General features: G+C 43.7%; 1 protein-coding gene across 1 annotated transcript; it reads left to right on the top strand.

Annotated features, from left to right (window-relative positions):
• Positions 1–1222: 1222 nt before the first annotated feature.
• TICAM2 (TIR domain containing adaptor molecule 2) lies at positions 1223–11163 on the top strand. Its single transcript, XM_065406135.1, has 2 exons — positions 1223–1298; positions 9804–11163. Exon 2 carries the CDS (start codon positions 9863–9865, stop codon positions 10514–10516), a length of 654 nt encoding a protein of 217 aa, XP_065262207.1. The 5' UTR covers positions 1223–1298; positions 9804–9862; the 3' UTR covers positions 10517–11163.
• The last annotated feature ends 1234 nt before the right edge of the window (positions 11164–12397 follow it).

Genomic DNA, 12397 nt, shown 5'->3' with positions numbered 1-12397 from the left:
ATAAGTGCTTTGGTCTGCTAGAGATCCATCAACTGGGGGAGAAGGTATTTGAGCAGGCCTGGTACCCCCTGGGTGAGTACCCTAACCACTAGGCTATAGAATCATTCTTTGTCTGCCCCATTAATATTTCAACTTGATCTGAGAGATGCCACATCCCCATTCAAATGCCTCTTCATTGGGCAAAGGGGGTTTTGAACCATGGGGCTCCTACAGTCTGGGCAAGTGCTCTAGCCACAAGGCTAAATGGGACAGCCACCTCCTCCCATGAGTCCTGGCTGTTTTGTGTGAAATTTACTTGAGGAGTCCAATCTGGTAGTATGCTCAGAGGTGGCCTATGGGATTGGGCCTCCCCCTATGATTTACGGGGCCGAATGCTTCTTTCCCAGTTTGTGAATTGCTGTAGGGCTTAGCTGGAGATAGGCATCTGAGCATCTAAAGTGAGGGAGCAGTATGCGGTCCTCAGGCAAGAGCCATGTGCCCAGCCACCTCAAGTGAAGCTGCAGAGTGCATGCCCAGAGGCAAAACCATAGGGTCCGAGTGACTTTAGAAGCCCGCAGGATTATGCAGCAGGCGAGCAGGAGTTTTGTGGGTCACAAGTGGTGCCTAAAAATGGAACAACGCCCAAGTAGCTTTTTGGAGCCTACTCTATAACCACTGCCACTCAGCCCAGAGGTTCATTTAGCCCAGTGCGCTCTCATTCGGTTATAGTGGTGGCCAGTACCGGATGCTACAGAGGAAGGTGAAAGAACCCCTGAAATGGGAACTGATGCAAAGCGTCTGAATGCCTCCAAAGGTTGGCTTATGCCTTGAAGCAGGAAGAGCAAAGGTGGGTGAGGTGATATCTTTTATTGGCTCAAATAGGGTTGGTGAAAGAGACGCTTCCAATACACCGAGCTCTTCTTCGGGTTTGTCGCTTTGCCAAACTGGGGGGAACTTTTTAATCTCACGTTACCAGGGGATGTTCTTGTGCGCACCTGTGTTCCAGCCGCTTTTCAATTCGCCCTTTATGAAAACCAGAGAACGGAGGCGGGGGCTGGCTCCCATGGTGCCCGCCATGTGGCGCCCGCACTGGGTTATGCGGCTCAGCCAGCCCAGCGCGGGGCCCGAGTCCGCTCCTCTGCTGAGGCGGGCGGCTGCTCCCAGCAGCGCTCGGCGTGACAGGGCGGGGTCCTGCCCGTCACACGCGGCTTTTGTTTCCCGGAGCTGATGGGGAAAGCTGTAGCCGAGCCCCGCCCCGGTCCCTCGCTAGCCAGCGCCACCGCGTCCGCCTGCGGGGAAGGACGAGCGGCCTCAGCCCGGTAAGTGACTCCGACGGGGCGGCCCAGACTCTACCCGCGGCACTTCCCTTCCCGGGGGGAGACCCGCCGAGAGCCTGGGCCCCGCCGCTTCCCCTGAGCTACAGCCCCACGGGACGCCCCGGCCAGACCCTGCGCGGCGCCGCGGTTCCCTCCCTGTCACAGCCCCGGCCCCCGCCGCTTCCCCCTGCGCCCGTCCCGCACCGGCTGCCCTACAGATCCCATGACACGAGCCGGCCCCTAGAGCCTCACCCCAGCGAGACAGGTCTCAGCCCAGCCTTCTTCCCCGCCGCCGAGCCGCGGGCAGCCGAGCTGCCCCCTCACTACTATGGAGGCAAAGCACAAGAGGCTTCCCTAACTTGCTCTGTTTCTTCGCCCAGAAAGAGATCTGTCTGTGGGGAGGAATCCTGGCACAGATCGGCCCCGGGGTCTGTACCAATTCTGCCAGTATAATCCCGGGCTGGGGCTGTTATTCTGCTGGAAGCAGGGGGTAGGGGCGAGGAGAAGAGTAAAAGAGACTAGCCGGCTGGCGAAGGGGTGCACTGATGGAAAAACACCGCTCAACAGCCTTCCCTGGGACGGCAATGTAAAAGTGTTTTCTCCAGCTCAATAGTTGAGTGTGGCAGGTGGCAAAAGCACTGCCTGCCCTCACTCTGGGTGACTTCTCCAGGGGGAGAACAGAGGTGTAAAACACACCTCCCTGTGCTAGCTTGGTGAGGGAATCTAGATCGAAAAGTATTACTCAAAACATTTATTAACATCTGAGATCAAATGAAAGCCCGGGTGTAATGGGCATAAGCAGTGGTGCAAATAAGCCGGTACGGTCCAGGGCCGGCCAGAGGATTCAGGGAGCCTGGGGCAAAGCAATATCGGGGCCCCTTCCATAAAAATACTATAGAATACTATATTCTCGTGGGGGCCTGGGGCAAATTGCCCCACTTGCCCCCCCCCCCCCCAGCGGCCCTAGTACAGTCAGGTACGCCATGCCATTAAGACATTTATTGCCAGCACGCCATACCGGAACGACACATTCGGTATCTGCTGCGCACCGCAGGGCTCTCCCAGGAATCACAGCGGCGAAAGCAGAATGTGGGGCCGCCGGGCAGCCCCAGGCAGGCAGCTCCTCTGGCACAGCTGTACCGCCCCCAGCCCTGTCCCCTCCGGCAGGGCTGTACAGACCCCAGACAGGAGATGTAGCTGTGGGCGGGGCTGTGGGACGGTACAGCTGCACCGGAGGAGCTGCCGGCGTGGGGCCGCTGGCCAGGCCCACCTTCTGATCCTTTCGCTGATGCGGTTCCCGGAAGATCCCTGCGGTTCAGCAGACACAGATTTCTATATAAATCTGACAGTCAGAAAAGGTGACTGGTGATAGGGGCACAAAGGGTCATGTGACCCTTCCCAGGTTTAAGTGCCCCCACCAGCCCGGGCAGGGAGAGGAAGGGATGGGGCTAGAGCCGGAGGGCCAGAGCCTTTCCTCTTCCAGCCACGCTGCCTGGGAGAGCCGTGCACTCTCCCAGGCAGCATCCGGGAGTGGCTCCGGGGCCTGGCCGCCAGGAAGAGCAGCCGAATATCAGCGGGAGCTGGCGCAGATCCCAGTCCCCAAGGTAATGTGGGATGGGGAGAGCGCAGGGGTCCCAGGCTGGGGCGGGGCATGGAGGAGTCACATGGGGAGGTCACGTGCCCCCCCTTTAGCTGGTGCCCCCCTTTGTGTCCCTCCGAGGAGTCGCCATACCGGTAAGAATTAAAATCTACTGGGTCTAAGAGGTGTAATGCCCGGGGTCAAAGCTGAAGAACATTGCAAATTTAAATTTATGGCAGCTTGCTAGCAGGGCCGGCTTTATGCCGATTCCCCTGAATCGGGCCCTGCGCCTAGAAGAGCACCTAACTTAGGCGCCTTTTTAATTTTTACTCACTCGGCGGTGGGTCCTTCACTTGCTCCGGGATTTCGGCAGCGAAACCCCCGGCCCCCCAGCCGGAGCGCCGGGCGGATCGCGGAGAAACCCCCGGTCCCGATCCCACGGCCGGAGCGCCGGGAGGAGCATGGCGAAACCCCCGGCCCCGATTCCCTGGCCAGAGCGGGCACCGCGCAGCGAAACCCCTGGCTCCGATCCCCCGGGGGAGCGGGGCCGGGGGTTTGGCCGCGCTCCGCCTGTCGCTCCGTCCCGTGGATCGGGGCCGGGGGGTTCACCGCACTACTCCCGGGGCTCTGGTCGGGGAACCGGGGCCGGGGGTTTCGTTGCACTCCGCCTGCCGCTCCGTCCTGTGGATGGGGCCGGGGGTGTCGCCGTGCTCCTCACGGGGCTCTGGCCGGGGGATCGGGGCCATGTCCTTCAGTGCTGCTGAAGACCCAGAGCGAGTGAAGGACCCGCCGCCAAAGTGCCGCCGAAGACCTGGAGCGCCGCCGGGTGAGTCATCCCTGCTGGGGCCCCATTGAAACTATTCCAATCGGCCCCACACTTCCTAAAGCTGGCCCTGCTTGCTGGTGTGGCCGTGCAGGTGTCTGCTTAGGTTCTGCAAATTATGCTTAAAATTAAATATTAAGACATTCATATAAAATTTTGTTTAAAAACATGATTGAATCTCCATTTTGACAACATAGGAACTTATTAGTTTTTATTAGTGCTGGTTTTAAAACTTAAAGGGACACTGTCAACTTAAAATGTAGTCAGTTCCAAAAATGAGTTAAAAGTAGTTTCAAGCAGTACAGACATCCCTGAGTCCCTTGCCTGTTTTGGAAGGTTTACAATTAAAATTTTGTATTTAAATTTTTTCTTTTCCTTTTTTGATGTGTGAAAGATTCACAGAAACAAAAGGGAAATTGACTATACAGGGAAAACATTGGGACCCATGGGTTACTTTGAGCATTTGACAGTCTTTTGTAATTTAACTAAAGTATTTTTTCTCTCCCCAAAATCTATCAGTTATAGCTCTTTTGGTGTTACTTGTAACAATAGTAGGTACAAATTTTCAGATCGAAGTGTGATTTTTAAGTTTACTCTGAGGAATGTAAGGTACGTGAAAGCAGAGGTAGCACCATTCTGTAGAATCAAGCTAGAAGCTAGGGCATAGTCTCCTTAGCTCCACTCTACAGCATTAAAAACTTCTCCTCTGGGAAAGGAGGGATTTGGGAGTGAGAGAGGAATTCTTGGGGAGAAAACGCCTAGAAACAGCTTTCTCAGGAGGGAGCTCAGAGTATAGTAAGGCTTGGAAGGATTAGATTTTTGTTGGTAAATGTCAGTAAACATTGATTTCACCATACACTCAGAAACCGATGAAAATACATTTCCATTGATAACTGAAATTTACAGGTAGGCAAAATAAGGAAAATACTGCATGAGAACTTTATTAGATTAAAAAATCTAGTGATTTAGACTTTTAAATTAGGGTTGTCACAAACGGATTAGTGAATAAATTCAAACCGGTATGAAGTAAAAATGGGTATGATTTACTTTGTATAATTTGACACGATGCTGACAGTTTGTGCTATAACAGTTTATAAAGCTTTAAATATTTGAATCTCAACGTCTACTGTCATTAAACAAATATCTGATCCCTGTGATTTCCTGCAACTGTGAAAAGTTAAATAAATAAACATTTAAAAATGCTTAAAAATAAACATTGATATTATCCATTAACGTTATGAAAAAAATATTCTGTCAAGCCTCACTATAGTTCATTTTCATTGAAACTAAAGGAAACCCTGAAAGGGAGTTTGTTCTGGACACTCAGCCCAGTGTGTGTGAGTTGTGGTGAGAGTGGAATGATTCTTTTAATCTATTAAAATAACTAACAAATTATTAATCAGCATTAAAAACTAAATATTGATATCATCTAGTGAAATTCAGAGAAGATACGCACAAATCCGTCTGAGCCTAGATATATTATGTAATATGTAACTTGGTTTTTTTCCGCTTCCAAATAATGACCACAAATAAAACAGTGTTTAGAAAGTGGTAATGGGATGAATTGTGCTAACCACTTACTGAAAAGAAAATAAGCATGCAACACTTTATGTTCGGGGCTTAGATATCACAATAGGCATGTTAAAAAGATTTCATATAGCAAAGACAAATTCCACTTTACACTGAGATGGTTGCTCCATGTTGCCTGTTATTAAGACATGTAATGCATAGTGAGCCTAGGAACCTGAGATTTGCAAAATCCTGGTTTACTATGAATTTTGTGACAACCAACAGCACTGTTGAGTCAGGCTCAAACCCAGCATTTTCTAAACTCCACTTGCAAACTGGGCTGTGGAAAATTCAGGATTCCCTTGTCAATGGAAATAAAACAATACTCCAGTATATTTAAACCTGATTTTCATTCAGAAGGGCAGATGCAAACACGGTTGATTCACATCCCTTTAAGGACTTTACAATTTCAAATGATTGAAATAACCTCCGTCCCTACAACATATAAAGATTCATTAGATAAAATGGTAGTTGGGAGGCAGCTCTGGTGGATATTGAAGCTCAGTAACGTTGCTCTCTAGATTCTGCAGGGCTGCAGTCTGTCACGCCTCCTGTGCAACGTATATATTTGGTTTCTGTAGGAGCTAATGAGATTGTTTGGCTGCTGGATGGTATGAAATGGGTAGTTTTTCTCCATTAATGAGTTTATTAGCTCTAAGAAGTTCACAGTAGAGTGCTTTGGGATCCCCATTTCTGTTGCATTCTGTGGGGGCATTGGTATTCCAAAGACTTATTTTTATCTACATCTGGAAAAGAATTTGTGACTGCAAAATTTCTGATATACCTTGCCTTTGTGACAGAGAATGATGATGTACTGTCATTTCAATCTAGGGCTCCCCCTTAATATGATTCAGAAGCTACAACTAGTGCAGATTATGGTTGCTTGCCTTCTTGATGGTAGCAGTAGCAAGGAGAACATTACGCTACTCCTCTGAATACTGTATTGGTTTCCTAATTATTTCTAGACACAATTCAAGGTGTTGGCATTAGTATATCTATTCTGTTTACCTAAAGTTTTTATGAAGCATCTAGCACTATCCTGTTTAAGTGATGCACAAAATATAGCGAGTGCAAAATCAAATAATGAAAAGGAGTTTTTTCTGCAAGTTCCTTTAGTTTGTATTTTTGTTTGTAGGATTTTATGTATTTACTTGTAAGAGCATAAATTATGGGGGAAGATTTTATCAAAGTGGTGTATTTTACATCTTCATCTGAACACTATCAGATTTGGGTGCAAGTAATTTAGGAATTATTCCTTCCTTCCTCTATGCTCCTTTTCCCTGCAACCCTCCCCACGCCCCAAAAAAATAACCAAACCAATCACACAACCCATCTCAATGATGCATACATAGCCACCTTTGGGCATGGATATGTGTTACTGAAAAAAGTATGACAGTGTTGTGTAAACCTTCCCCAAATGCTTCTCCATTCTGAGGTTAAAAAGATAAAATGTTATTCTAGCAAAAGTTAAATTACAGAAATTGGGCCAAATTGGCACTGTGTGCTTACTTTAAAAGTTTTAATTTTATTAAAAAAATCTTTTGGGAGAATAAGAAATTACATAGATACATTCTCCCTGTGAAGAAACACTCATTATCGGGCTCTGCCAACAAAAATATGTATTCGCCAAAGAGTGACTAGTAATAATCTGATCCTTCATGTTATGAGAATCTGGACAAAATCATCCTCTCCTCAAGGGATACTGCTGGCTGAGACTCAGCCCTACCTCTTCCCACTCTTGCTCTCAAAGCTCAGTGGAGCACTGCCCCGTGCAGAACTCCAGGAGAGTAGTTTCCTTCTGGCCAAGGGAAGGAGAAAATACCCTGAGCTGTGGCCTCACATCATCTGGATCTGATTCTGCTAATACCAATGTAAATCAAGAGAAACTCCACTGAGATCAGTGAAATTATACCACTGTAAAAACAGTGTGAAAACAGAATGAGGCCCTCTGTGTCTTAGGAGAGGATCTGCTGGATCTCAGACTCCTCTGCTCATTGGAATGGATCATTTTGGCCATGTATTAATTCTATAAAACATCTTGACATACATTTAATATAAAGGATGATGTATATGCTGATACTCTGTTGTAAATATGTGTCACAAGGTGGCGCTGTTCCAGCTAAAATAAAATCTGTTCCAATATTGCAAAGAAAAGAAACTGAATACACCTCTACCCCGATATAACGCTGTCCTCGGGAGCCAAAAAATCTTACCACGTTATAGGTGAAACCATGTTATATCGAACTTGCTTTGCTCCTCCGGAGTGCACAGCCCTTCCCCTCCCCCCCCGGAGCACTGCTTTACCGCGTTATATCCGAATTCGTGTTATATCGGGCCGCGTTATATCGGGGTAGAGGTGTATAAGCACTTTTTAAAAAAATACAGCAGGTATGGGCAATGCAAGATCAAACTGCTTTTCATTTAGGTACTTCCATGGTGGATCGGCCAAAATATTGGTTTAACTTTTTTTCTTATACTGTATCTGTTTGCAGATTTGTACAATTTTCATGCAACTTTTCAGAACAACTGCTTTACTCAGCAACGTTAACAAGGCTGTGGAGGACAAATAAATTGTTAAGGCAACAAAAGCTGGATTAAAGCTTCTAGGGCATGTTAATAAACAGGAATAAATATCCTTTGAAATGTCAGTTTTTTAAGAATATTTTTCATTAATTTGAAGTCAGTGGGGCTATTCACATGGATAAAAGTTTATAGGATTGGAGCCATATGGTTCTTGGTGAAATGATCCATTTCACAATATTATTTTCTAAAAAGCAAACATAAGATGACAATAGCTAATCTATTTAATACAAGGTAGTGTTGTATTATTGCAGAAACGTGTGTGCTTTATGATGCTTTTGTCAATACAAGCATTCACTTATCAAAATAAATAGGGAAGCATTTTAATCAATAGATATACAAACCAGTAGTTCACCTTGGATGAATTTAATTTTATTAAAATCCCAGAAAAGGTATCAAGGTTTTTAGACACTATTCTACATGTAAAGAGAAGTGTTTCAGAACTATTTAATAATTGCCATATACCCCTTAATTTTCATTAGTGCTATACTATTAACAGATAATAATCACTTTACATGTACAGATTTCTTGATCCCCTTCAGTGTCATTCTGCTAGGGTTCTGTCAAAGCAGTCACTCTATCGTTAGTAGAACATCATGACTTATGTGTCACTAAAGTAATATGGATGCCCCTTTATTGGAGCACACAGAAATTGAATCACACTTCTTATCATGTTCCAAATGAATAGCTAACGCTTTGTACAATACTTTAACTAAAAATATTCTGCATACTATTATCTGTTTTTTTAAAAAATATTTATTCACTTGCGTCAATGATGAAAACTTAATCTTTTTTAAAAGTACAAAAAGGTTACCAGTTTCCCTTTGCTTTCATTGTGCCATTTCATAGAAGTTAGAAATGGGGAAGATCTATTAAATTAAATAGTAAAATGCTAGCCAATACAGGATTGATCCCAAACAATTTATAGTGCTTTATCTAATTCAGTTTTAAAGTGAGACTAGCGAAGAGTCCACCACCACTTCCTTGCAGAGACTATTTTATAAATTAATAGTTTTCACAACCAGAAGGCTTTTTTCTGATATCCAGCCTAAATTGTTCTGATCTTAATTTCATTTACTCACCGGGCATCATACCATTTTTACCCATTCTAAACAATTCCACTCCCTCCTTGTTTTTTACACTCCTCATCATATGTTTATAAATTGTGTTATGATGTCTCCTTCATTTATTGTTTCACCAGTCTCTGCATACTTGCATCTTTCCTCCTAGAGTCACTTCTTCTAGTTCTTTAAACATTTTTATAGCTCTTCTACAAAGCCATATGTATAATATAATTATGTGGCTATGTGAGTCTAATCCAACTTCCATTGAAATCTATTGGAAGCTTTTCACTGACTTCTGTGGGAAGGGAATCAGACCCTAAATCTCCATTTGCATTGCATGAATCTACAGAAATAGAACTTTGTGGGAATATTTTTGGAATTCAATAAAATTGAAGGTTATCAAATGGCTTTATAATCAACTAACCATTGTCACATTGAATTCTGCAGAAAACCAGGAATTATGTGCATTTATGGGGGGAGCCTTGTTGTATAATTTAGATCTAACATACTATATAATACATGGGCTCTTGCTCTTCTATGAATTTACTGCAATTTGCTGACATCTTTCTGGTGAACATCTTTAAGGTGAACACAGTATTCAAGATGTAATCTTAGCTGAGGTCTATATAGTATAGTTGGACAGTTAACTCCCTGTTCCATGACATGCTCCTACCGTAGCCTAAAATCACTTTTTTCTTTGCTGAAATATCGTATTGCTCGGTCATATAATTTATTGTCAACTTTTGCCACCAGGTCCCTTTCAGCATTTTTGCTATCTTTCATTAAGATGTATAATAGCCCAATTCAGACAGTTCAGGTTATTTCTAGATTGCTATGAATGCCTTTTTTAGGTTGTCACAAGATTCAACAGCTTTTTACTTTTTGTTTTTTAGAATGAAATGAGTAGATGTTAACCACGTGAACACATCTTCTGACGTGTACATTTATCATAATGGGCAACACTAACTCCAAAAGAAATCCGCCCCCTCCACCAAATAACACAGAAAAGGGTACCAATGTGAGTGCAGGCCAGAGAGACTTCAAGCAAAATCATGAATTGTGTGGCCTGTCTCTTGACATAGAAGGGATCTCTACAAAAGTTTCAGAAATTCACAGCAGTGATGAGGATCCTGAGGATGTGTTTTACAAGTTTGTGATTCTGCATGCTCAGAATGATGCAGATGAAGCCAGCCGACTCCAGCATCTGCTACAAAATAATTTTTGTATTAAACCTGGAATAATCTTTGCTGAAATGCCTAGTGGTAGACATTTCTTACAAAACTTAAATGATGCTGTGAATAGGTCAGCATGGACTATTATTCTGTTGACAGAACATTTCTTGAGTGAGGCTTGGTGTGAGTTCCAGTCTTATGCCTCCCTGATGAATGCTCTTAACAAACAGCATAAATATAACTCTGTCATACCACTGAGGCCACTGAATAATCCACTTCCAAGGGAGAAGACTCCTTGTGTCCTGCAAGCCATTAATGCACTGGAAGAAGATAGTCCTGGCTTTGCTAAACAAGTGGAGAAGATTTTCCAGGAGTCGAAATATAGGCAACAGCAAGCAATGTGGAAGAAAGAAAGAACAAATGAGACACACTAGAGCTAAAGACATGCATAAAGACAGTTAAATTGAAGGAGGTAAATCAGTTGTTTTACTCATCTCAAGTAAGAGAGAGAAACCTTCTTTTGAGAAACTAACCCACAGAAAAGATGGTGGTAAGAGTTTCCCATAAAGGCATTATTGTTATTACTTAACACCTGTATGTTTTCAAGAGTATTATCAAGATGTGGCCAATCATCACCTTGACCCCTTTATTTATGATATGCCACTTTCCCCTACTTGTTTGTTTGTCTGGCTTCTCTTTATATTGTACGCTCTACTGGGCAGATACTGTGTCTTCTTTTAAGTTTGTACAGCTCCTCACATGTTGTAGCTGCTACTGGAAACAAATAATAAATAGAGTAGTACTATCAGTGGCTGCTACTGAGAGCCAACAGAAGTGACACAGGATAACATCCTGTAAGGAAGGCTATTCTATTAATAACAATCTTTATATCAGAAATATAAATGTTAGAAATACTTACCAGTGTTACAAAACCAGGAAAATACATTCAGCACCCTACAAAATATATGCTGCTATTTTAAGAAGAATCTCAAAATATGTGTGCTCTACTTTTGTCATGTTTGCAATTGTTAAAAAGCATATATTTTCTAATGATGCATCTTGACCAAATGGGTAGGTGCATTTTAAAAATTAAAATAAACAAACACTCTCAATTTCTTTTGACTAAACTTATTTTTTGTTCAAGTCTTAAAGAAAAAACTGGCAAAGTGATGCATAGAGAGATGGAACTTGGGAGACTGTGTGAAGATCTTAGAGATAAGATGTACCTAAAGAATTGCTCTCTGTAGCTCAAAAGCTTGTCTCTTTCATCATCAGAAGTTAGCTAAAAGATATTACCTCACCCACCTGGTCTCTCTTAGAGATAAGAATCATGCATTCATGTTGGAAAAGAAGAAAGGGAGAAATTTTAGAAGTTAAATCATTTTGAGTTAAAGTTTAAAACACTTCCAGTATCCCAGTTCTTAGGCATATCTTCCCAGATTTATTAAAATGGATTTACACTGGTATGTGTTTTGCCTTTACATGATAGAATTAATGCCTATGATTCAATTGTTTGATTAAGTCAGATTTAAGTGCACTTGTGTAATGTTGATGGGGAGAGAAGGAAGTATTCATCCAGTAGTAAAGTCTTTGCTGTTCCTAATGAAAGGGCAAGCATGACATTTGGGTATTTTAATATTTTTTAATACCCATTTCTGTGTCAGTGTTTCATTCTCTGAAATCACTTGTTCTGTGCAAGTGGTGACCGTGAACTTCTGATCAAAATCACTTGTCCTTCGCTGAGGAGAAAAAAACAGTAGGATTTGATCCTTGGCACAATATCTGTCCAATAGTGGTTGGACGTTAGGAGATCCTGTGTTCTAATCCTGGCCGTGCCACTCACTGACTTGCTGCGTGACTTCAGAGAAGCAATTTCTCCTGCTGCCTCAATTTCCTTCTTTGTAAAATGAGACTAATACTTGCACACTTTCCTGACAAAGGTGTTATGAGAATTAGTTATGTCTGTACAGTGCTTTGAACATAATATATATAAATGCTATGCACGATCAGGCCACATCAGCCTATCGTGTGGTAAAACCAAAGAGAGGTGAAATTGGGGAGGAAATCTCCATATGCACTCCCTCACGTCGCTCCCTTGCAACATCATCTTGCTGAGAAGGGGATTTGCCCCCATGGGGAGAAGGAGGTATATGCACGCTAAACCCATCAGATCCCCATAGGGCCCTCTGCCTCTACACCACCTGTAGTTCTGGTGGCCCCATTAGCTACTTTCATGCTTCCTTGATCCCAGGCCTTTGCCACAGACAGACCAAGTGCACCTATATTAAAGCAGCCTTTGGGTTGCTCTAAAATAC

The sequence above is a fragment of the Emys orbicularis genome, chromosome 6 (genome assembly GCF_028017835.1).
Source record: "Emys orbicularis isolate rEmyOrb1 chromosome 6, rEmyOrb1.hap1, whole genome shotgun sequence".
NCBI lineage: Eukaryota > Metazoa > Chordata > Testudines > Emydidae > Emys > Emys orbicularis.
This window is presented reverse-complemented; position numbering and strand designations above follow the sequence as displayed.